The sequence below is a fragment of the Drosophila arizonae genome, chromosome 4 (genome assembly GCF_054131065.1).
Source record: "Drosophila arizonae isolate 15081-1271.41 chromosome 4, UAZ_ARI_1.0, whole genome shotgun sequence".
Taxonomy (NCBI): Eukaryota; Metazoa; Arthropoda; class Insecta; order Diptera; family Drosophilidae; genus Drosophila; species Drosophila arizonae.
Window position 1 is genome coordinate 4,904,319 of NC_142924.1, and position 24,692 is coordinate 4,929,010.

A 24,692-nucleotide genomic window follows, 5' to 3' on the forward strand; every position below is an offset into this window, starting at 1 on the left:
AAGGCATATGCGGCGGCTGTATTGGTTCTTCGATATATTCAACATTCATGAAACGCATAAGTTGGGTACGCTATTCGAACAGATCTGTTGGCCATATTCTATGTTTTTCAAAAAACTGGGACGGTTTCCTCAATGACGAAGGCACGATTGTGTTTGTGTGTGTGTGTTAGATGTTAACAAGGTTTTCCACAGGGATTCAAAACTTGGTTTGTCATTTAAATGAAAAGATTAATTTTGCTATATATGTTAATATATGTGTAAAAAATATATCAAAATTTTAACTGCGCCACAAAACTTTGTTTAATTTGTTGTTAAACTAATTTGTATGTTAAGCTAAATGAATATTTATGAAAACGAAGATTTCAGTTTGATAGTAGTGGAGGAATTACGAAGTTCGGGTTTGAGCCGGTTCTGTGCGCACATTGAGGGTTTCAGCCTGGACAAACAATATGCCAAGATTCTATTGAATAATGAATTAATTAATTTAAAAATTCAATCAATCAATAAAAACCTAATTGAAATCTATTTTGAAAAAAAATATATATATATATATTAAAAATAAGCGAGAATAGACACAGTAAACACAAATGGATATTATGTTAAACATACATGTATATATGTATATATTTGTAATATATCAACTAAACATATTTATACAAAAGTAAATATACTAATCAAAAGCAGTCACGCGAAAACATAAAATTAGATACAAGCAAACACACAAATTCATATGTTTATGCATATGTGTAGATAAGATCTTTGCAATGTTTAACCTGACGTGATCTGTTTGTTGTTCTTAGTTTGAGTTTAAGACTTAAGTACTTAAGTGGCTGGCGAATATATCATTAAGCAAATACGAATACTTTAGCAAAAGGTACACCCATCTTGGCAAATACAATGCAACTGTTGTTACACATTATCGAGATATACAAACATACATATATATATATTGTATTGTTATGTAATGCTATGCTAGAAATTGCACAAGGTAATTGCTATTGAAAACAAAGAACATGACAGACATTGTGTGTGTTGGGTGTTGTATGTGTGTGTGTGTGTGTGTGTTCGCGATAGTTTGCCTTTTGCAATTCACTTAAACACTAAACGTTTATGCATGTATTTAGAATTATTTATAAGATAAGTTGTTAGTACATTTATGTATGTCTTGTAAATTTAGTTAAAGCTGCTCAAGGCCGCTTCAAGTCTGTTCAGAGAATTCCTTAAGTGTGCTAGTCGTACAATTTTGTCGTGTTCCATTCTCGTTTCAAGTGATTCTTCCATTATTCATATTTTCATTATTATTTTTATTTTTTCGCTTTTTCCTAAAAATAATTCATAAAAATCAGTCAGTCCAACGCTTTCTCTTTTTGTTTTTTTTTTTTTTCTATGTTGGTGTGTGCTTATTCTTCTCTTCTCTTTCGATTTGGATAACTTAAGTTGTGATTTTAAACCTTTTTGGATTTCAATGTCAGCTTGGGCATCCTTAACCCACCCAACCCTGGACCATGTCTGTGTTGTCTTCCTTTTTGTGTTTTCAATTTTTATTATTATATATTTTATAGAATAGTTCATAAATACGTCTAAGCTTTATTAATTTCAATAGTTTAAAATGTAGTACGTATTATAGATCTCTAACTGTGTGTTTGTTTGTGTATGTTGTACAAATAATTTATGGAGTTTGTCTTATATTATCTTTTATAAGTTTATGCACTAATATATACTTGTATATATGTGTTATGTTCCTATAAATATATATGTATATCTATATATACTTAAACGCATCTGTTGTGGTATGCATAGAGATGTTATGACTGCCCAGTATGCATATATGGTTTGGTTTTTGGCTACTTTGTTGCTTAAGATCTAGAATTCAACTACTTATTTCTTTTTGGCCGCCTTCTTTTCGGCCTTGCGTATGGCTTTCTCGCGCTCGCGACGCTCTCGCTCCATGTCCTTGCGCTCCTTTTCGATGCTCGCCTTCAGGTCCTTCAATCGCTTCTTCAACCTGTTCTTATCGTCGCCGCAAACGCCCAAGGTCTTGAAGTCCTTTGAGTCGAGCGTGAGCAGGGCGCCGCCCTCCACGTTGTGCTCCTTGAAGACAGGTATATAGCGCTCCAGCTCAATGCCCATCAGCCAGTGGCCCACCTGCGTCAACCATTAATCATTGTCATTCAAATAACAGACTGGTATACTGATGTTAGTTTACCTGTTCCTTGGTCCATTCGTGCACTGGGCCGCCTTTGTAATTGTAGCAAGCGGCCGCAGCTTTTCTGTCCGAGAAACTGGAACTGGAGCCGGACAAATCCAAGGTTCGGCTGGGCGAGTATCCCGGCGAGGAGCAGCCCGACGACATGCTCGTCGGCGAGGGCGGACCCGTGGCATGGGCCGACTGCGTCTGATGATGATGCTGTTGCTGCCAGGGCACTGTGCCGGGCGGGGAGAGCGATTGCGGAACAACTTGTTTAACTTTATACGGTTTACAATGCATTTTGGTTAGTGGAAATAGTTAGAGATCAAAAAGGAGGGAGAGAGAGAGAGAGAGGGAGAAAAAAGAGATAATAGTTTTATGTTAATACTTCTTCGATGCCTTGTTGTATGCACCTGATGAGCGGATAGATAGAGTAAGAGCATAAGATACGTGAATACGGCTATAGCAATTTGGCATATGTGGAAAGGGATACGTTAAATGATATGGCACATATATTAACGTTCAATATAACAGTATTTAGTATATATAGTAAGGGCACATGTTCAATATAACAGTTGAGTATAACAGTATTAGGAATACGTTCAATGAAATGGCACACGTATTAACGTTCAATATAACAGTTAAATGTAACAGTTGAGTATAACAGTATTTAGCATTATTGTTTTTCATTTCATTTTAGCAATTCAATATGTATACAGCAAACAGAGAGAATGTCTTTATGTGCACATGAATAGCTGCCTCTCAACAATATAATAGTTTTTGTTTGTGGATAATTGGGATAGAGAATTTGCGTTAGTTTTGTTTTTTGTTTAGGATAGACAATCGAACCGGGTTCGAGCATCAGTATTTGATTGTTATTTCACCTTTTGGCTGTGCTTCATTGACCGCCTGGCGAATCTCATTGATCAGCGTTTTGCAATTGATCGCTGCGGCGCTTTGGTTCTTGTTGATCTCCGTGTAATCGTCGCTGGAGTGGCGCGAGGAGCCGTCCCCCAGACGCCTGCAAAATTCCGAACGTATAGTATATTTTGTGTAACAGTGTGTGTGTGAGTGTGTATTTCGGGATCACCCACCTCTCACGGTCAGACAGTGCTTGATTGAGCTGGTCGGTGAAACTGGAGCCCGGCAACTTGGTGCCATTGGGGGCGACGCGTCGACGACTCGGATACATCCAGTTCTCGCCGTGGTCATTCGCATCGGCCAGCTTATCATTCGAGCCGACAATTGAATCGTACGAGCTGTTGAGATCACGATTGCTGGCCGTGCCAAAGGTTGTCATGCTGCCCCGATGGAAGTCGTTCAAGCCGCCTCCTGCGTCGCCGGGCGAGCCCAGCGAGGTCTTGAACAAACCGGACGCTTGATGCTGCGCCTGCTGCTGCTGTTGCTTGCTGGGATCCTTGTGCACCTGAGCGTAGAGCTGATTAATTTGTGCTTCGCGCGCCGTTGACTGGTTCGATGAGCTGGACGAGGCCGAGGTCGACGTCGAATTCAGCAAAATGGCCGTGGTGGTGCCCACATGTCCGTTCGAGACTGGAATAATGCCGCTGCCTATAATGGCATTCGAGGCAGGCGGATGGCTCTGCAGCAGGTTGTTCATGTTGGCCAGCAGATGCGAATTGCCATTGGACAGGCTGATGCTTTCGTGGCTCACGGGCGCACTCGCTGCCAAAATGTGGGCAGTCTGCTCCAGCTGCACCACCTCCTGCGCCTCCTCCTCATCGCTGTCGTCCAGTGTGCAGTCGGAGCTGCGGCTGTTGCTTCTGCTGCGCTTGGACAGATTGCCATTAATCAGCAGCTCGCTGGCCCCGTTGCTGCTGCTGCTGCCATTGGGCACGTTCGAGGATGGCAGCTGGCGATTGGCTAGACCACCCCGGGAGGCTTTTGTTTAGATTGTTTGTGATTCGATGCGAGTTTTTTTGTATTGCAATATTTTTTATATATGTATATTTTTTCATATTTGTGTGTGTGTGTGTGTGTGTATGTGATAGTGGTCAGGAGGCGCAGCAGTGCGATGATAATATCAAATCAAACGAACAAACAAATATGGAACGCACACGATTACGCAGCAGATCAGAAAAACACAAATCAAATTGAGCGACAGCGGCAATATATGTACAAAGTGTGTACGTTTGTGTATGTGAGAAAGAGAGAGAGAGAGAGAGAGAACAAAAAGAAGAATAACAAAAACATTTAGCACAGAGACAAAGCGTTTGAACTGCATCAAAGAACAATGCGAAACTTAATCGATACGATTTTCCACACACACAGCAAAAACGAAAATCGAAATGGAATTGATGAAGTGCGAGCAGCTGAACTAAACTTAATAATGCAGTGGAGAGTACTCACCCAGCTCGATTTTGGTCTTGTTAACCGAATTGTCGAGGAGCTCGTGCTGCGGCACGGCCGCGTCTAGTTCGTCCTTAACGGGAACTTTGCGCTCAACCGTTGCGGTTTTGACGCCATCGCCGTCGGGCGACAAATCTGAGATTTCCGTGTCGGACAGCTCCGTTTCCAGCTTATGGAAGAGCGGCTTTGGCGGCGTCTTGCGCATCATCTGAGGCGTTAGCTTCAGTGTGGCGCTGTCGTAGGGCAGGCCGACTGGAAAGCCAGCCTTTCGTTGCGTCTCCTGCAGCTCGTGCTCCAGATTGATGACACGATCCTTTAGCTTCTTGACCAGCGCATTGTATTCGGTGTCCTTCTCCTGCAGCAACTGCTGATAGAACTCCTCGCGATGGCACATGTCCAGCTCCCGCTGCTGATACTCTCGCACCAGCCGCTTGGCCTTGTTGTACTTCTTGTCCAATGCCATGTACTGGGCCTGGGACTGCTGCAGCATATTCTGCAGATTGGCCGCCTCCTTCTTGATGTTGCCCAGCTCCCGCTCGCTCTGTCGCAAACGTTCGCTCAGCAGCTCATTCTCATTGCCCGTCGTTTCCAGCTTCACCAGCTACAGGTAGAGGAGGAAAGAGTGGATGACAATTAGTCTTCATTGTATAATCAGAATCGTATGATGGGATGATATGAGACTGATGAATAAATTATGTTTAAATTAAAAATTCATAAAGAACAAACCTTCCGTTTCAGATTTTGAATAATTTCTTCCTTAACCAAGCAACACATTTCGCTCTGGATGGAATAAAACAAAAACAAAAAACCAAATAAATAATAATAAAATCAAAATTAGGTTTATGAATATATCTAGCTACATTTGATAGTCATCTTAAGCCCAATCAATTTCCAGCTTATAGACTAATTTTTAATATATAAAATAAACTATAATCTTAATGATGATATGAAGTCTGTCCTTCGTCTGTTTGTTTCTCTTAGAGACATATTTTTTTTTAGTTCGTTTAACCAATTACCGCTTTATGCTGTGTTTCAATTTCCGCGTGGTACAAACCAATTTTGAAATTCAGCAAAAGGAGAGAAAAAGAACACGATTTTAGCACAACTTCAAATATAATATTAAATATCTTAAATTGCCAAGTGGACAAACCTCCTGGAGGAGTCGCTTGAGCGACTCAACCTCCTGCGAGTGCGTGGCCTCGACCTCCATTGGATGCTCGACCTGTACGGGACTAGAGGGTCCCTCGCAGACACTCGAATTGGCGGACACGGGCTGCGTCGAGTCCTCGGAGTAGTCGAGCGTGCGACGTAGATACTCCTCTTGTTGACTACAAGCAGAATGAATCAAATTACTTAACTATATAGTTCCGATAGGCAAGCCAATTACCGTTTGATGCGTTCCTCTTTCTCTCGATCCGCTTGCAGACTCAGCCGTATGAGCTGAGCGACCTCGGAATTCTCGGGATCTCGCTCACGTCCGATTTGGAATTTGACTAGACCGGATGTATTGCGCAATACTGAAGCTGCATAAGCTTGGGTAACGCCCACCAGACTCTTGCCGTCTACCTCGATTATCTGATCGTTGACCTGTAGAGGGAAAAGATTATGTATAAATATGATATACTATTGATAATTGCATTTCACTTACTTGTATGCGTCCGTCACGTGCTGCGGCACCGTTGTCCGTGATCGTTTTAACGAATATACCAAGTTTCTCTAAGCCAGCGTCGGCGCCAACGCCCATGCCAATGATGCTGAGACCCAAACCCTCAGGACCTTTCATCAATTCAACTGGGAAAACGTGCATTTTTTCGACACGCTTCTCCAGCTCATATTCGGCTGACGCGGCCACCGGATCGACATCCTCATTGCGGCGATCGTAGTCTGTCACTGAGAACGTGGAATAGACGTGGATGGGACCGGAGCTGAAGCGCACCTTCGGATTCTTGCGAACTGTGATTGGCGGATATGAGCAGTCGTCGTCGTCAAAGTCTAGCAGACCTGAATTCGGATGAGTTGAGAAGGAAATTCATTGAATTAGCTAAATGAAACTTTAGTTTGGTAAGGCAGTGAACCCACCAGGCACTTCCATCCAAAAGTTGCCATCCTCGAAGTAATGCACGCCCGCCTCTACCAGCACCTCCTTGCTCCTCACTGGCGGATACTCGGGTATGTAGTACTGGCTGTCGTCTAGCTCGGTTAGGCCAGTGCTTAATACAGTCGAGCTGGTTGCCTGCTCAACGTCGGCTAGCGAATATGTGGAGTTGTGCTTGCTGGAGATGATGCTGTCATCGATGGTGGTCGTCTGATTGAACGTTGCATCCGACTGAGTGGACTCCACGGAGACGATGGATTCGTGCAGCGACTCTCCGGCGATGTAGGTCTGATTCAGTTCGGAATGTTTGCCCTCGTTGGCCTCGTGACCATTCTCGAGTTCTGCTCGATGTGCTGTCGTTGTGCTGATTAGCAGATTCTCAAGGCTACGCTTTGGCGCCTCTAATACATCGCGCAGCCATTCCGGCTCGTCCTCATCGTGCCTGGTAGTCGATGCTGTTGCAGTTGACGGTGTTGTTGTGGTCGTTGTTGTCGCTGTGTTCTCTGTCTCTGTGCTGTCCGCCTTAACGAACGTAGCATTCAGTGCACTAGTTGTGGCCACTGCCTGTCCGATGCCCACAATATTCACCGCCTCCACGTCATCCGAATCAAAGTCTTCCTCAACTTGCTCCTCCTCTGTTACTTCGACTTCAGCTTCGGCTTCTGCTGGCACTTGCTCTTCCTCGGCGACAACGGACACTGGCTGAGCAGTGTCAATTTGTGTGTCCTTTGTCTGTGTGCTTGTGGACTGCTCCTCGATGAGATTCTTGATGCTGGTCGGCGATGTTGCTGTGGCAACAACGGCAGCAACAGCCACGCCCACGTTGGGCGAGACGTTGAGTATCTGTTCAACTTCTTTGGCCTGCTCGTCAGACAGCAGCGACTGTTGTCTGTCAATTGATAGTGACATAAAGAGATAAAGAGATATTTGTCATTATTAATATGATTAAAGGAGTAGAAGCAGCAGCAGCAGCAGCAGCAACAGCAGCAGCATCAGCAGGCTTTAACTTAACAAACAAACCTGATTTTGTTTTCCAAAATGCTACAAACACATACGCAAAAGTTTTACATGGTAGGACATTCAACAGAAGCAACAATAACAGTCAAGTACGGCACAAATGCAATATCAAAATACAAAAAAGAAATTGGTAAGAATAATGCAAATTAAATATATGTTAAACTAAGCAGTAAACGTAATAAGTAATAAATATAAGACTAAATTAAAATATACCGACTTTTAATTCAAAATACAATAATATTACAGATACAAGAAAGATGCAAATTAAAATTAAATTAAATGAAACTAAACTAAAAATAATATTCATGCTCTCTTTGGTAAAGTAAATTTTGTTGTCTGTCTGCATAAATAAAATAAGTTGCCCCGGCTTAAGGCAGATAGACGACGTGTTATATGCATATAAAATTATTGCGTATACGCCACTTTGCACGCCTGACACCTGCCTGAGCGGCAGCAGCAAGTGTCGCCTGCGTCGTGTAAGTGGGGTGCATTTAACGTTTAAGTGTGTTTGTGTCACTCTCGCCAGGTGCGTGACGTCACGTGCTGACAAGAACTAACTGCCATTATATACATATAGTAGTATGCTGAAATGCGCTGGGTATTCTTTGTCTGTGCCTGGTAATTACTGCCAGCAAATGGCAAAGTTGCTGTCGTCTGCTCTTGTTGTTAATCAGCTAAAATACACACACACACACACAGATGTACAGATATACACCCCTACATGCTCATTTAGCACTCAACTGTGCTGTTGTTGCATGTTGTAAGAGCTTGATTATGTTGTTGATAATGAGGTAAGCAGCCACAGCAAACAACACACGCAACTGCACACGGCAAACAACAGTTTTGCATACCTTGTTGGCTTTTCTCTCCCCCCATTACCTCTCACTCACTTTTGGTCTATAAATAGTTTATATTTAACTATGCTAATTCGTCTATTTTACAAATCTGAAAATTACTCTTGGAAACCTTAAATGTGTTTCATTACTATCTACTATCTATCTAAAATTTGTTTGATTTGCATTAAAAAATTAATCGAAAATGAGAGTAAAGTGTAAAATTTTCGTTTCTCTATCCCCCTAGTTCTTTACAGCACAGACTCTATACTTCTCTATATACATGCCTAGGGCAATGCAAATGCATTATTACGCATACGCAACGTAAACATATGAATTTGATAACAGTTAGTAAACAATAACTAGAAGCAGAAAATATATTTTGGATATGAAATAGCATAAACTAAAAGTAAGGAAGTTAGGATATTTATTGTGTTTTTCTAATACTTGACGCACTTTAGACTCCTGTAAATATGCAACGCACAATTTATGTGCGTTCAAATACAATGGAAAACGCAAAGAATGTAAAAGTCAAATGTAATTATGTGTAGTTGAGAGTGTAAGAGAAACAGGGAGAGAGAGAGAGTGAATGTTAACCCACAGTTAACATCTGGGCGCAATTTTTATTATTGTAGTGCACGCGAGATGAGTGAGAAGGGATGAGGCGAGGGCTTTTGTTGTTGTTGTTGTTGTACTGACTGGAATACAATTCGTGCCATGCTGATGGAGCGGGGCAATGCTCATTAGGGAAAGCCACAAGAGACTGGTTTTTACATGAGGACACACCTTGTGCGTGTCTGTATGTGTGTGTGTGTGCTGAAAACAAGGTCAACTCTTATGGCATTGTCATATGATTTTAATTAATTTAAAGAACAACAGCGCTAAAGCATGAACTCACATGGCAAACATAATCAAATTGTAACACAAATGAGCAACCAAAATAGCGGGAAACAAAACAAGCCTCTCTCCCTCATTCACTCTCTCACTCACTCATTCTCTCATGTTGTCACTATTGAGTGGCTTTTTGTTCTTTTCTTTCTTTCTTTTTTGAGTGCATTTGCAAGGTTGACTCTACACACGATGACGTCATAGCGACGGCCCGACACGCAGGCAATGTTGTTGCTTAATTATAATTGAATTAATGTTTAGCCATTTGTGAACTGTTCAGGTGTTCGGGTGTTGGCCAATACCAGGAAAACAGTCAGTCTAGCTGCCCTTTATTAATGGCCAGCCGGTAAATTAAACGGACTTGTCTGCTCTCTTCAATGCCATTTTGATAAACGTGAGTTCTCTGCCCTGAATTTTGGCACTCGCACAGACCCAATCACCCAAACTGAGTCAAGGTGAACGATGACGCTGTTTGGATATGACACAAAAACAGAATATGCAAAAATAACTCCAAAGTGTGCAACAAGAGAGTCGCAAATGCCGGAAAGCAGAGGTAAAGGCTTGAATGGATCTATATATAATGAGAGGAGTTAGTCTAGCTTATTATTAAATGTTAACTAAATATATGTTTAATGAATTTGAAAACATGTTGAAAGCAATGAAAAATTGCAAAGTTTCTAAAACAAACTTTGAAGAGAAATTTTGTTCATTCATCAAAGGAGATATTTAAATAAAGAAGAGCAGAAAAGGGAACTACGAAAGGCAAACAATTATTGCAGATTTGTTTTTCTTTTGACAACAGTTTTTAAAGAAATATTTTTAGACGAAAGCTTTACTTGACAAAATAACTAATTAGGAATGGCAAGCGTTTATATAGTATATTCCATGAATAAGCAAAGTAAAGTTGATATTATAAGAACTTCAAGTTCTATATTGTAAACAGTTGTCAAGCTGCCTTAGTTGAAGTTTACAGTAACATATAAATCCAAATTTAGTTGCTTACCAAAAGGAATACAATAAGTCTTAATAAAAGCCAACTTAGCACGCAACGTGGTCAAGCGACTGCTCAAAATATAAAATATTGGATTTCTGGCTGAGTCATGCTCAAGCTAGAAACACATTTAAAAACTGCCAAAACACCAAACAGATGTTAACAATTAAATATTAAGCAGCAAAAATGTATAGCAAGGATGACATTGAAATGGTTGACCGTAAAAAAAAATTAACAAAAATTTAATATAAGCACAAAAAGTTTTCATTATTTTTTATTTTTGCACATACCCCAAGCAATTGCTTTAAACACTTTATTTTTGATGGTTTTATCGCAAATTAAAAGGTCATGGAAATATTGTAATATGAGGCGTATACACAACGTTTTAATTAAACCTTGCTCCGCACCGATTAAGTTCAACTTTATTTGCTGTTCATTTTTTTTTTTTTTTTTTTTGCCTTTTTTGTTTGGACGCCTTTTTCGCTCATGCACAAAATGTTAATTAAAACAACGCTGAAAAACGATACAAAATGCCAATTGCCACAACAGTTTTCAAGCAGCTGCAGGAGCCATGCAACAGCAATGCGACAGGCGAACGAATGGCGGCCATGTGATTGCTTTCACTGAATTCCAGCAACAACAACAAGAGCAACGGAAACTGAAGCAGAGCAGCAGCAGCAGTCGCTGCACACTGCACGGCCACTGCAAACCGAAAGCGAAATGAGCGAACGAAGGCAGCCGACGAGAGACCGAGAGCGGCCGAAAGCTACATAGAGTGAAAGAGTGAGAACAGAAACACACTCAACAGCGAAGTACACATCCAACTGTGCTCAATGTGCGGTCTGTCTATCCCACTCTCTCACACTCTCTCTTGGGCGTGAGTGAATTACGCTGAGTCCTTTTCTTGCTGAGTTGCTTGAGTTCCAATGCACACAAAACGAAATGAGAGGAAGGCAACCTAGAGAAGACGCCACGAGTGAGCTGAGTTGCTAGAAAAACACTCCACAACTGGGAACACTATAAACACAACTCAATGCTCGATGAGTCCAGCCTTTGAATGCTTTTATTTATATTTTAAATTTTGGCGAATTATTTTGCTTGGGAACAGCAATAAATATTTGACTGGAATGGCTGACTAATTGACATGGAAAGAGTAGCCAAACGGTAAGAATTCATTCTAAGGCAATTCTATATTTAGACTCTATACTAAATATGTTGATATCAGATTTTGAATATTCTTTTGAAAACATATACATATATAAAAGTCTCTTCCAAAGGCAGCGACTCACTCACTCATAAATAAGTCAATGTACGTATTGCAGCAGCAGAAGCCCAGCCAGGCCACAAAGTCAAATAAATAAGCCCGAAAATCAACTGAGGGCAGATTGGCAAGGCCTTGGTGTCCAGCCTCATTGTGGGTCACACCTGTCTATGACTAATGAACACGAGGCAACAGCAGAGTGCAAACAAAATGATGCATTGCTAGAGCATTGAGATTATGGATAATAAAAAGGGGTAAAGGTCGGTGTGCTCGGTTGCCAGGAAGATGCTTCAGCTCTGGGTAAAAGGTTGAAGGTGTGCTCAGTTGCCACCTAAAGACATTTACTATAAAGTTCGCTCTGGCAGAAACAAACAAAGCCAGAAAAGTAAGGAAGCAAAGCTAAATAAGTAAACAAGTGGCGAGTGAATGAATCAGGAAGAAGGAGCAAAAAAATAGAAGACTATGAGAAGAAAAGAGCATGATTAAAATAGTCTTGTACTAACTGCTTACATGCTGACTATGAGAATGAGATGCTGAAAAGAGTTTGACTAAGAGAAAATGAATTAAAATAAACTAATATTAAAATGAATATAAATATATTAAATTAATTAGGTCGGACAACATGCTTTCATGCCATAATACTCTCTCACAACTATGTTTGATTAATCATAAGACTATGATAGATAAATTTTTACTTATGCACTAGCATGATTATAGAAGTACGAGCACAAACACAAACTAATATGCTCTTATCGCTATGCAAACGAGCATCATGCATTAGAGTCTATAGAGCAGCGATATCTTACCTCGAACTCAACAGTCGTTCGGCCTCAGCGGCTGTCATGGCATCTGGCAAGCTATCATCGCGCGGAATGGCCGCGGCAGGAGCAGCAACTGGGGCAGAAACTGGAGCTGGAGCTGGATCTGCTGCAGGTGTTATATGCACCTTGATCATCTCGTCAATGAGATTGTCATTCAAGTGCTGGAGCATGTCCTCTTCATCCTCGCCAGCGCTGGTGTCCGCATACTCCAGGTCTTGAAGCTCAAGTGCCGGCGCACAGCGTTCGGGCAAAACTGGTGCCTGCTCCTCCTCGTCCTCTTCCCCGTTGAGCACATCTACGTATTCAACGGCCAGCTGCTCGTCCTCTTCGTCCTCCACGTTGAGTTCTTCCTCGTGAGGATCGATGGAGGCAATGGGCGCTATACCCTTGACTGGTGACAATTGGGGAGGGGTTTTAGTGCTGCATGTTTCATCATTTCCTCCACCATTTAGCTCACATTGCTGCTGACCACTGCTGCGCCTGATGGGCGACACCACGCCCACTGGCGGTGAATTAAAGACTCCACGATGTAACGGCGATCCATCCACGCTTGTCGTCGGCGACTGCAACAGAGCTCGGGGAGCTGTGGCGATTGGTGGCTCTGCCTGCTGCTGCTGCTGCTGGTCCGGCACGATAATCGCATAGACTGTGCTGGATTCCTGGACGAATCCGTTGGCGCCATGGAACTTGCGCTGCATATCGCTCACCTTAGCCGTCACATACAGATCCGCCTCTGAGCTGAATACCTCACGCGACTCGCTGCCATCGGGATTGAGACGATAGCCCACGTCCACATAGTTAAGACTGTCTGGCTGCTCCTGGCTGTCATCACCAGGAGACTGCAGCTTCGCCTTGAGCCCTTGATCTTTGCCTTCGTCCACCCCGACGCTTTCATCCTGGCTGGCTGTCGAAATGATGCTAGGCGGTCGCTGACCCAGTCCTGCGGCTGGCATATTTACGGTGATGCTGCTGCGCTTGTTGGCCACACGCTGTGGAGATCCGTTCACGGAGTTGGAGCTGGAATATTGATGCTGTTGCGACTGCTGTTGAACTACTGTTGGTTCATCCACAGATTTTTGACCTGCAATGAAGAATAAACGCAAAAATTAATTAAAATCAGCAAGGAGACGAAGCAAGAATCTGATATATAATATGACCCTTTTTTTGACCCAATGGGAGTATCCCTAATAAAGGAACTACAACCTCTGTATCTATCCTATTTCCATTTGTCTGTATTTCTCTTATTATATACATATATTACAGATTCTCTCTAAACCCAAAGGCAGAATCATTTATAATGGAATGACGAGCTGTGTCCATTTTCACGTTTCTCTGCTCATCTATCCTAACTTTTCTGTATATACAGAAACCCTTCTCATACTCAAAGGAAGTATCCCTCTTCCCTCATCCCTCCTCCCTTTGTATAGCAAACTTTCGACCACATTTTCCATTTTGTTGTCATCTAACACATAAAGTTTATTGTTCAGCTAGACTAACATACAAGATAAAAAACCTATGGCTTGAATTTTTCATTCAGACAACAACTTGACCAAATCCTTTTGCATGTTGAGCAGCATGAAGATTCGCTCCTTCTGTGGATCCTTCGCAGCCGTAATGGCCTTCCGGTCGGCTTTAGTCTGCCGATGGAGTGCATAGAATTCACGATAGCGCGTCAGCTCCAGTTCCAGATAGTCATCCGGTTCGCTATTACCCTGGCTTTGCAACTCGTTCTTGATCGCTTCTAACAGATATTTCATATCCGTGCGCGCCTCCTCATCGATGGGCCAGTGCTCCCGATGACCACTGGAACTGGGTACTGCCAGCTCATCGGCACTGTCTGGCTGACTAGCCACCGAGTCCTTCGACTTGCCCATATGGCGGGGCACAAGCTTCGGCTTCAATTTGCATGTGACTTTGTGTGCGGGCTTTTGTGGCGGCTTTCGCGAGTTGGTGCCACCGAGAGAGCGGGAGCAACACTGGCCCGATTTGGTTCCCTGTCCGCAACAGTTGCCAGCTGATCTTACCAATTGTTGCTGTTGCTGCATCATTGATGACACATTCTGCCAAGCAGCCGAATTGGCCATCGCTCCCGAACAGCATATATAATTGTCGGCCTTCTCTGTGAAGTCAACCCAGCCCAATTTCAGGCCGGGCACTTCAGTGAAGACCCCGGACAGACGCTTCTTATGCAGGCATACGCTCAAGCGACTCATGTAAGCCTGCCGCAAGCGCAATTCGTCAAGTGTGTAGCTATTCATGCCGAGTATTTTCTTGTACCAATGCGAGGCCAGCTGATACTCTGACGACTTGGTACAAAATGCATCCTCTGGCTTGGGAGTCACGCTCACGATCAGGCTAAAGTCGTTCTTAAGCATTTCCTCCAACCCAAGCGTATCATCATCGCTGTCTTGATTATAGAATCCGGTTTGGGCAGTTTTCTTTATGCTGATTTCGCTAGTCTTCTGACTTGCCGCATCCGACTTTTTCTGGCGTACAGCCTGTTTGGATTTCTTCGCCTTCAAGTCACTCCCACCTGATCTCTCCATTTTGAGTGGGATCGGGAGGCAAGCTACCAAGCCGAAGACCTAAATAGATATGGGATGTCAGCTCTATAGTTGGCTACAATGGTACAAGAAAACACATGGGAAATCACGATACGGGAACTTGGTTCAACAGCTGATGTCCAACAGAGTAAAATCAGTTCGGGCGCTGTGCGTAGTGTCTTTTAATTTTGTTGTTTAATTTTGAATGAAAAATTCCAAATTGTTGTCAATTGTTTCTAAATGTGTGAATGACAATAAATTCTTAAACTATAAGGAGGACTCATTATCTAGTTTCTAGAGTTTATATACTAAATTGGTCCGCCGCCAATGGAAATATCCCTGCTCCAGTACGAATCCTACAATGCTCAAGAGAATTCCAATGAACCATAAATAAAATGCGCCTTGCAAAATATCTAAAGTGAGCACAACACGTTTTTTACGCCATTCTTCGGTATCTGCTGCTACGTCTTCCGTGTCCATGCCCGTCTGTTCATCCAATTGCTCGAAAAACTCCTCAGATTGACCTGAAGTCCGGCTCCGTTGCAGCACATCCATTTGCCGCCAATACTCGAAGAAGCCATGCTCATAGAAAGCACTCAGCATACTCTGAAACTTGTAACGAAACGGAGAGCCCATCGGTAGGATATAGGTGCCCGGCAAAGATCGCAGATACTGCTTGACAATATGGTAGGTGGGACGTCCAACCTCAGAGTTATAGGTGACGGCCAGGAACTCTTTGGCTTTATCAATACGCATAATGAAGGCTGCCTTCTTGTTCCGGCGACTGATAGAAAGCTCATAGAAGTGATCGGAATCCTTAAGAGGATGCACACGGTGACTTTTAGTGAGCAGATCGAAATGTTTCTTCGAGAGTGACAAGTTCACAGCATTAAACATTGTTATTACTCCGTGTACTCTCAAACCAAGTGGCACCAATTGGTCCAGAGTGTCTACCTCCTCCTCAAAACTTGGCTGCACAAAGCTACTTTCCAGTTTGCCAAAATATATTGTCGTTAACACATAGCTGAATAGGATCCATCCCATGAGGAACATCCGTAGAGAACTAGCTCCCGAAAAACGATCTACAGGTTGGCCCAAATGCGTCTTGAAAAGCATTTCACAAGCATCGTACCAACGGCAACCAGTCTCTCCGATGATTTTCCATATTAAATGGTATAAGACACTTAAGAGTACAAGAAAAATCAGGAAGTTGGCCAGCAACACGTGCCAAACAGTCCTCTGAAAGGCAGTCACAAAAATGAGGTACTCTGGTTGCATTCTCGCTGCAGGAACCACTAAGCAGATGACGACACGATTGTGGGGATATAAATGCTCCACGTACGGCGAAATGCATTCTAGCACGAATCGCATGTTCAATCCAATATGAGTCTCACCATTCATCAGATCCTTTACAACACCCGTGAAACTGCCATTGGGCAGGCAACGTCCATAAGCTTCATTATCCCTAGGCGTAACATATTTGGCTGTAGCATTTAGTTTTTTCGCTATAAGTCGCGCCACACTTCCATCAGTAGCCCTGTAGCCTTTGCTCTCAACTGGGTCCAAGGGCAGTGCTCGTAAGGGATTACGGAACATCGAAAATCTCAATTCAAATCCATTCAAATTTTTCAACTTATCAACGTAGTAGACATCAGATCCGGAGATCAACTTTCTCAGCTGCAAGCCTTGTTCACCAAACGGTTGGAAATCATAGACAGTCTCTGGTCCGGTAATGGCCAAACCAAAGAGCAACTGCTTACTCCAACAGCCTTCGAATAGTTCTCTTAGCTGATCCTCACTTGCCTCGGGCCACACGAATAGATATTTATGGAAATGTCGGCGTTGCTGTCGAGGATTCAGCATGTCCACGATACGACGGACCAAAGGTTGACCTCCGTCGCCTGCAGGAATCAGGAATATATTCATGCTATTTGTCTCTCGAATCGGTTCAATTTCATGAGCCTCCAGGCTTCGCATGCAACTGGGCAACTGAGCTCCAATGCAAAGGTGCAGATCCTGCTCCAACTCCAAATAGGAAACAGAACTAGTAGCAACGCAGGTAACGCAGCGGTAGATGTAGGTGATTTGCGCTGCTTCAGTTCTGGCAATGCGGCAACTGCTCTCTGATAGATTCGGTGCAGTATCATAGATGTTAGTCGCAGTGCTGCTCGATAGCCCAAGAAAAATTCCAACTAAAATCCACATTTTAGCTTAAGCGATTGACCAACTGCTCCGGAACAGGTCCGAAAGAATTCTGAACGCTTGGCCAGTAAATTAATGCCATTTAAACATGCGTGTTGTTTTAATTAAGAAACAATAAAAAAACAACAGCAGTAAGGGTGCTTGAAATGGACCTGACGGACAAAAAGTTACCCTGAAATCCGACAGTCAGCTAGATCCTATGTTATTTACATTTTCATTACAAAATCTATATACCCCGAAGACAAATTATATGCATAAAGTAAGTAGCCTATGGGAATGCACAATACATAAATGGATTGTTTGATCAACAATATGACAGAACTCCCAAGAGGCAAAGACGCAGATATTTATTTAATAAAACAAATTCTTATAGTTATACAATGTTTACCCCTTTTGTTAAATAATATCATTATTTTGTTATTCTATTAGGACAGATAAATATAAGTTTGTTACTAACCTCGACAGGTTTCGAACAGTTTTCGTATGCTGAGACACATTTTAATTCACACTTATTTATTTCACATTAGATTGGACATTGCTCAACACTAGAAGAAAGAATATTCTTAAGATGCACATCTTAAACTAAACCATGTTTACTGGACGATGCCACTGAAAATATCCTCGTTCTATGAAAAAAACTAAGACACTTAGAAGGTGACCTATAATCAACAAATAAAACGAACCCTGAAGAATTCCTAAAGTGAGAACTACATGTTTCTTGCTCCACTCCAACTCATCTGCAGCATCTTCTGTGTCCGTTTGGTCATCGTCGGATTGACCTGAAGTCCGGCTCTTTTGCAGAATATCCATGCGCCTCCAATGCTCTAAGACACCGTGCTCATGGAGAGTGCTTAAAATATTCTGAAACTTGTAACGAAACGGGGAGCCCATCGGTAGGATATAGGCGCCCGGTAGTGATCTCAGATACTGCTTGACAATATGATAACTGGGACGTCCCACCTCAGAGTTAAAGGTGCGTGCCACGAATTCTTTGGCTATATCACTGCGTATAACAAAGGCTGTTCTCTTGTTCTGCCGGCTTACTTTTAGCACATAGAAGTTCTCGCTGTCATTAATGGGATGTATTTTTGCGACTGCTATTAGCTGATTATATTGACGTTCCGGTAGTGAGCGGCGCGCAGCGTCTAGCAAAGAATTGATACCGTGTACTTGTAAACCAAGTGGCAAAAACTGATCCACCGTATCTATCTCCTCCTCAAAACTTGACTGGACAAAAGTACTTTCCAGCTTGCCAAAGTATATCGTCGTCAACACATAGCTGAATAGGATCCATCCGATGAGAGACATCCGTAGGGAGCTAATTCTCGTAAAATGATCCACAGGTTGGCCTAAATGTGTTTTGAAAAGCATTTCAAAAACGTCGTACCAACGGCAACGTGGCTCTCCTACAATTCTCTCCAAAAACCACTGTAATACAACATTGATCAGAAGAACTGCCAGGAAGCTAGCGAGTAGTAGATGCCACACGGACCTCTGAAAGGCAGTGACAAAGATCCGGAACTCCGGCTGCATTCCCGCTGCAGGCACCACCAAAACGATTTTCAGTCGGGTGTAAGGATACATGTACTCCGCACGAGATAAGAAACACGGCCTTATTAATCGAAAGTTCATTCCAATATGAGTTTCACCATTTATTATATCCCTAACGACACCTGTAAAGCTCCCATTGGGCAAGCAACGTCCATAGGAGTCATTATCACTAGGCGTAACATACCGGGCCGTAGCATTTAGTTTTTTTGCTATAAATCGGGCAACGTTCCCATCAATTGCCTGATAACCCTTGCTCTCAACTGGTTCCAAAGGTAGTGCCCGCAGCGGACTTACGAACATTGAGAAGCGCAGCTCAAATCCGTTCAAATTTTTCAACTTATCAACGTAGTAGACATCAGATCCGGAGATCAACTTTCTCAGCTGCAAGCCTTGTTCACCAAACGGTTGGAAATCATAGACAGTCTCTGGTCCGGTAATGGCCAAACCAAAGAGCAACTGCTTACTCCAACAGCCTTCGAATAGTTCTCTTAGCTGATCCTCACTTGCCTCGGGCCACACGAATAGATATTTATGGAAATGTCGGCGTTGCTGTCGAGGATTCAGCATGTCCACGATACGACGGACCAGAGGTTGACCTCCGTCGCCTGCAGGAATCAGGAATATATTCATGCTATTTGTCTCTCGAATCGGTTCAACTTCATGAGCCTCCAGGCTTCGCATGCAACTGGGCAACTGAGCTCCAATGCAAAGATGCAGATCCTGCTCCAACTCCAAATAGGAAACAGAACTAGTAGCAACGCAGGTAACGCAGCGGTAGATGTAGGTGATTTGCGCTGCTTCAGTTCTGGCAATTCGACAACTTTTTGCTGCCATATCTTTGGTACTTTGGAGTTCCGAGCTCGAGCAGATGACCAAGCCAAGCAAAAGACCAAGCACTTTCCACATGTTGATAGTGTCGACTGACCCAAAACAACGAGCAAATCTACAAGGCTATAACATGGAACTAGGCATCTACCCTTGCGTATACTTAACGCCAATTAGGAATCAGCCGTGTCTTAGTTTAACAACCATGAATATTTAATGTGGGAGCGATAAAAGTGAATAGCAAGGGCGACTGCGTGTCAATGAGGGGACGGAGGTCGAGTTCTCATTCGCATTTGAGTGCACAGTCAGAGTAAATGCATTTCCGCCCAAGTAAATAAACTGAAATAAACGATTACGAAAAGAAAAACAAATAAACGATAGAACGAAGGTCAGCTGGGAAGTGAAAAGTATCTTCGAATTGAATTAACGATGCAAAAGTCTAGGCGATAAAGCACATTTTCAGATGTGCTCAAATTCAACAGCAAAACAATAATAAATAATTTAGAATCGACGCAGAAGAAATGCCAAAAGGCGTGTTAGGAATACATCGAATAAAAAAGAAAACGTTCTCCATTGAGAAATACCAAAAAGTTTATCTATCAACAATTGAGAGCAAATCGTTTCAGCCGTTGACTATTTTGACACTCGCTCAGGAAATCAAAAGGGGCATATCGGCTTTGTGGCGTGTCCCGCAAATCATATTTTTTTTCGCACTGTAAGCAAGTATTTAGCAGTCGGAAGAGCTCGTCCGCAGCATTCTTACTTCTTTTTTTTTTGTTGTTTTGTTTTCTGTCGCCAGACAAATTTAGAATGAATTTCTAAAATTGTTAGCATCCGAAATTGCCTTCAGTGTTGTTGATATTGTCTCTGTTGTTGCTGTTGTATGTTTTATTTTGAGATCTTGTTGCTATGTTGCAATAATGCCAAAAGCCACAAACAACTGAATGCGTTACACAAATATTTTTCGACAAGCCCTTGCGATACTTTGTCTAGAGGCGCCCTTAGAAAAGTCAAGTGAAATTAGAGTAGCATGCAAAAAATCTATACTTTAATTCACTTGAAATGCTAAATAAAGCAAAGCTAAACTGCGTAGAATTCCATTAAAGTTTTATTTAATTTAGGCAACCTTGATGAACCCGAAATCTGAAGTCGTTTCCCATATCTTTTGCACTTTTAACTAGCCGCACCCAAGCATAATCAACTCATAATGTGAAACCTTCAACTAAACACATATCGAACATCTCGAGTAATATTCAATCACGCTTCGAACACATGTCCATGATAATGCTAGCGATTAATCGTAAATCTTTCTATTTGTTCATACTGCCAAATCATTTGAAGACGCACAACACAATTGAATTCATTTTTACACTGTTTTGTCTGTCTTTGGATTTCAACTTTTCTTTTCACAATTTATCTTTGTATAATTTTTTTTTCAGGTTTTAATTATTGTTTTTAACTAAATGTATTTGGTGTTTGAGCAATTGAAATGCGAACGAAGCATCAAATTATTTTGAATTCTTGATGCTTTATCAATGGAAACGCCACCGAAACGCGACATTAACTAAAATGATCAAGCGCAAAATTTTGTAAGATTGAAAGAATTTTTGTTTGATCGGCTACAGTTGCAAATGAGCGAGAAATGGGGGCTCTCTCTCGCACTCAGTGATGCTCTCTCTCTCACTCACTCTCTCTATCATTCTCTCACTCTCTCCTTCTTGCTCTCTGCTCGCACTTTTTGGCAAATTGCCCATTGCTGGGGGGATTCGCAGACAGGCAGCAGCCAGACAGCCCAAAAAGTTTCGTTTCACAGGGTGTTGCACGGCGGACAGGGTGTCACAGATAGGTAACTCATTAATATATAGGTGTTTTATATATTCTTAAGAATTAGCTTTTGAGTAGAGGGTAGCTATTGCCAAGCGAGGCGTCAGAGACAGAAATCAGCTCTATATATATAAATTTGTAGCTATTGAAAAACCACAGGAAACGCTGCTTGGGTGGGCAAACATCTCAAAAGAAAATCTTATGTCCAATAACCAAGCCAAGTGGCTGTCAAAAATCCACGCAATGCGAGGTGGTCATTAACCTCAAGGGGTACACATTAAATGATAGCACATAGCGGGCTTGACTAACTAGCAGATGCCCTATACATAAATATAATTATATACAATATATAAATATAAGCCAAGTTAGTCTAATTAAATAATGCTGGCAAAAGTTATCAATTAAAATGCAGATATACAAAAATATATTACAAAATTTTTATAATAATAAACTGAATTATATCTATATAATAATAGTAATTATTCATATATTATTTGCATTTAACAAATTAATACAAAATAGATTACAATATAAGATCAGCTGGCGCCATCTAGCGGCAATACAATGACAAAAGCTTTACAGTGGTTGTTGCACTTGCTGACGCTAAGTCTTAATTTTGTGGTTGGTGTCTACGCTAAAAATCTTGTGTCGCCCTGTTCTGCAACTTCTACAGCTGCAGCGCTCCAGCTGAATCTCTGCGGACAAGGAGACAGAAAGACGAATAAACAGATAGACAGAGAGATAGAAAAACAGACAGACTGACAGATTCTCTCAAAAATGTCAATAAGGCATATATGGTTGAGCATATGAATGGATTAACCAAAAACAAGGCACATCTGTCTACGCATTTGACGTTGATGCTTTGTCTCTTTAATTATATAAATATCTATATAAATATGTGCATAGCGAACATAAAAGTGGAGCAAAGCTGTCAAACGTTTTGGCAGACGCGATATATATTTTCAAAAAGACGTATAGACTAGAGGATTTGCGTTGATATTAGTGTTGCATATGCTGTCTCCCTTGTGCCTCCCCTGCCTCTGTCCCATCTGCTGCTCAAGTTAAGTCCTCTTCATTTTATTTTATTTATAAACTCATGCGAGTCGTGCCCCAGCCCCAGTCAGCGAGGGGTTCCCCCTCCCCCATCCTGTTCCCATTCATGTGTGCTGCTGCGAATTCTATGCCCAAACAACTCAAAGGCATATGCAATTCTAATAAGAATATTATAATTAAGATCTAAAGTAAAATTGTTTTTAAAATGCATTTCTTTAGCTTGCAAATTGGTTAAGTTCTTGTAAATGCTATAGTTTAAATATATAATGCTAAATTTCTTATATAGAAAAATATTAAATTTAATTCTGGGTTGAGATAAAGACAGGGCATATATGTTCATATATGTTTGATAAATATATGAAAGAATTTCAAATTTATCTGTTTTTTAAATCACAGTCTCGGGTTCAATCGAGTCAAGATTGGGGCTAGGTATATTGCCTTATGTCAATTGCGATTTTAATAATGCCTGCCGTTCTTATGACTTCAACAACAACAACACAATAACAATGTGATCAATAATCAAGGTAAAGCCACGCCCACCCAGCGCTGAGCACTTGAGAATTATGAATTAAAAAATGTTGCAGGCCTCAATGCACTTCATGCGATTTCGCTTTCCTAGAAACAGCTGCGCAGATAGGCAGCTCGCATAGCTACGCATCCAGTGGGAATTATCAGAGACGTTTTTCAAGGCAGTGCTGGCAATCTAGCCATTTTACAGACAGATCTAGCCTTTTCTCTGTCTATTTCGCTTTAACTAACTCAAAAGGGAAATGCTCGTAACGCATCTCTGTAGTCTGTAATCTAGAATTAATTCAATTTCATGTCTGGGAACGGGAGAGGCAAAAATGTTGCGTCTCAGTCGATGGCTGGCCATATCAAGAGAATCCCAACAAAATCCGCCAAGTCTTCGCACATAGAGATAGAGAGAGAAAGAGAGAGAGAGATGGTCGACAGCAGATTGCTGCATTGCAAACTGAAGACGAGGAGGAGATGAAGCTTGGAATGCTGCTGCCCGAGCCGTGGGGGCTGCATTTGATATGCCTGCTGTGTTTGACCCATATTGGAATGCGCCTCGTCCGCTTCCTCTACCTCTATTACCTCTGGAGTCAAACTCAAAACAAACTGCAATAGGGAGAAGGAGCTGCACAAAGGGGGCGGACGATTGCAGTCACGAATTGTGTGCAGTTTATAAAGAATGTTACAATAAACGCTGAGCTGACTCGCCTCTAAGGGCAGCAAACGGGCGACCAATGTGCGCACAAATCTAACGTCGACTCGCCGCGAACTCCGTCTCTCTCTCTCTCTCTCTCTCTCTCCCTCTCGCTCTAGTCTATACCTAGGCCCAGGGGCTCTCAGCACACACACAGCGGCTGAGGTGCTTGAACTTAGGAGCGAGAACTAGGAAGCGACTGCATAACCGACTGCACAATACTCGTTCGAGAACTAAAAGCAACTGAGCTGCAGAGCGTATAAGGTTTTTTGATATGCAATAGCTCAAATGAGTAGAACTCAAATATTTTGCGGGCATATCTGTATACCAGATGAAGTAGGAGTCATTTCTTAAATAAAGTACATTAGAATCCGGTTATACCGTCGTTATACCCGGATTCTACTGTATATACAGTGGATTACCAGTTTCTAGAGCTCTAATATTATTTTATATATAATTTATGGACATATTTGTAAGCTAGGTCAAAGCAAGAACGCCGTCACTCAAACAATAGCGACTTTCCTACATTCCTAGAGATCGTAGATATATAATTTTATTTTGATTTATATATTTACTCCATTTAAAAATATTGGCATAGCTTGAGTCAACTAATAGATAAATTAGATAGCCTAAAAGAACCGAAAATTATTACAATAGTATCACCAACCCGATGGGGGTGTTTTATTTACTAGTCCGTCTAGCTATTTATTTGCCCCATTCACAGCCAAATATGGTCAGTATAGAGTATATCAATCAATTGATTGTCTATTGTAAGCGAAAATTTATTAAAGATATAGCATATATGTATGACCCATAGACCCATAGACCCTAGATAAGTAGTTTTAGTTTTCTGCTGCATGTACATATATAAATACATTCTCAATATCAACTCTATAGAATCTAGCCTTGACTTGATACAGATCCATCCGTCTCTTTACTCTCATTGCAACTTCAAGCGTCACTCTTGGTAAATTTATAATAATTTTAGCTCTATTTCAACTAGTTTCAATAATTTGAAGCCTA

The 24,692-nt window shown here is 41.8% G+C and overlaps 4 protein-coding genes across 14 annotated transcripts in view; all 4 read right to left on the minus strand.

Moving 5' to 3' along the window:
• Positions 1–594: 594 nt before the first annotated feature.
• Positions 595–24,692, minus strand: part of Spn (protein phosphatase 1 regulatory subunit spinophilin) — a 40,108-nt gene continuing 16,010 nt past the window's right edge. For 3 of the 10 annotated variants that reach the window (XM_089468564.1, XM_018006049.2, XM_018006051.2), the window contains 12 exons: positions 12,447–13,542; positions 7,671–7,691; positions 6,635–7,539; positions 6,204–6,556; positions 5,943–6,142; positions 5,706–5,883; positions 5,282–5,335; positions 4,556–5,156; positions 3,283–4,087; positions 3,073–3,209; positions 2,207–2,466; positions 595–2,145 (listed from right to left, as the gene is read on the minus strand). In XM_089468564.1, coding sequence (XP_089324690.1) covers positions 1,879–2,145; positions 2,207–2,466; positions 3,073–3,209; positions 3,283–4,087; positions 4,556–5,156; positions 5,282–5,335; positions 5,706–5,883; positions 5,943–6,142; positions 6,204–6,556; positions 6,635–7,539; positions 7,671–7,691; positions 12,447–13,542 — 4,877 coding nt within the window. In that variant the 3' untranslated portion in view covers positions 595–1,878. The remainder of the gene's footprint in view (positions 2,146–2,206; positions 2,467–3,072; positions 3,210–3,282; positions 4,088–4,555; positions 5,157–5,281; positions 5,336–5,705; positions 5,884–5,942; positions 6,143–6,203; positions 6,557–6,634; positions 7,540–7,670; positions 7,692–12,446; positions 13,543–24,692) is intronic. The other 7 variants (XM_089468565.1, XM_018006052.2, XM_018006054.2 and 4 more) reach the window with 7 other exon arrangements.
• LOC108612951 (uncharacterized) lies at positions 13,905–15,262 on the minus strand. Of its 2 annotated transcripts, none has more exons than XM_018006074.2 (2): positions 15,126–15,262; positions 13,905–15,046 (listed from the first exon to the last, which is right to left on the minus strand). In XM_018006074.2, the coding sequence occupies exon 2, from the start codon at positions 15,005–15,007 to the stop codon at positions 13,991–13,993; it is 1,017 nt and encodes a 338-aa protein (XP_017861563.1). In that variant the 5' UTR covers positions 15,008–15,046; positions 15,126–15,262; the 3' UTR covers positions 13,905–13,990. The 2 variants fall into 2 exon arrangements, with proteins under 2 accessions (XP_017861563.1, XP_017861562.1); XM_018006073.2 differs by having other exon boundaries at positions 15,103–15,255.
• Positions 15,288–17,635, minus strand: Ir68b (Ionotropic receptor 68b). The gene has a single exon (XM_018005080.2). It carries the CDS (start codon positions 17,207–17,209, stop codon positions 15,299–15,301), a length of 1,911 nt encoding a protein of 636 aa, XP_017860569.2. The 5' UTR covers positions 17,210–17,635; the 3' UTR covers positions 15,288–15,298.
• LOC149269030 (uncharacterized) lies at positions 17,765–24,687 on the minus strand. Its single transcript, XM_089468571.1, has one exon. The coding sequence runs from the start codon at positions 19,661–19,663 to the stop codon at positions 17,789–17,791; it is 1,875 nt and encodes a 624-aa protein (XP_089324697.1). The 5' UTR covers positions 19,664–24,687; the 3' UTR covers positions 17,765–17,788.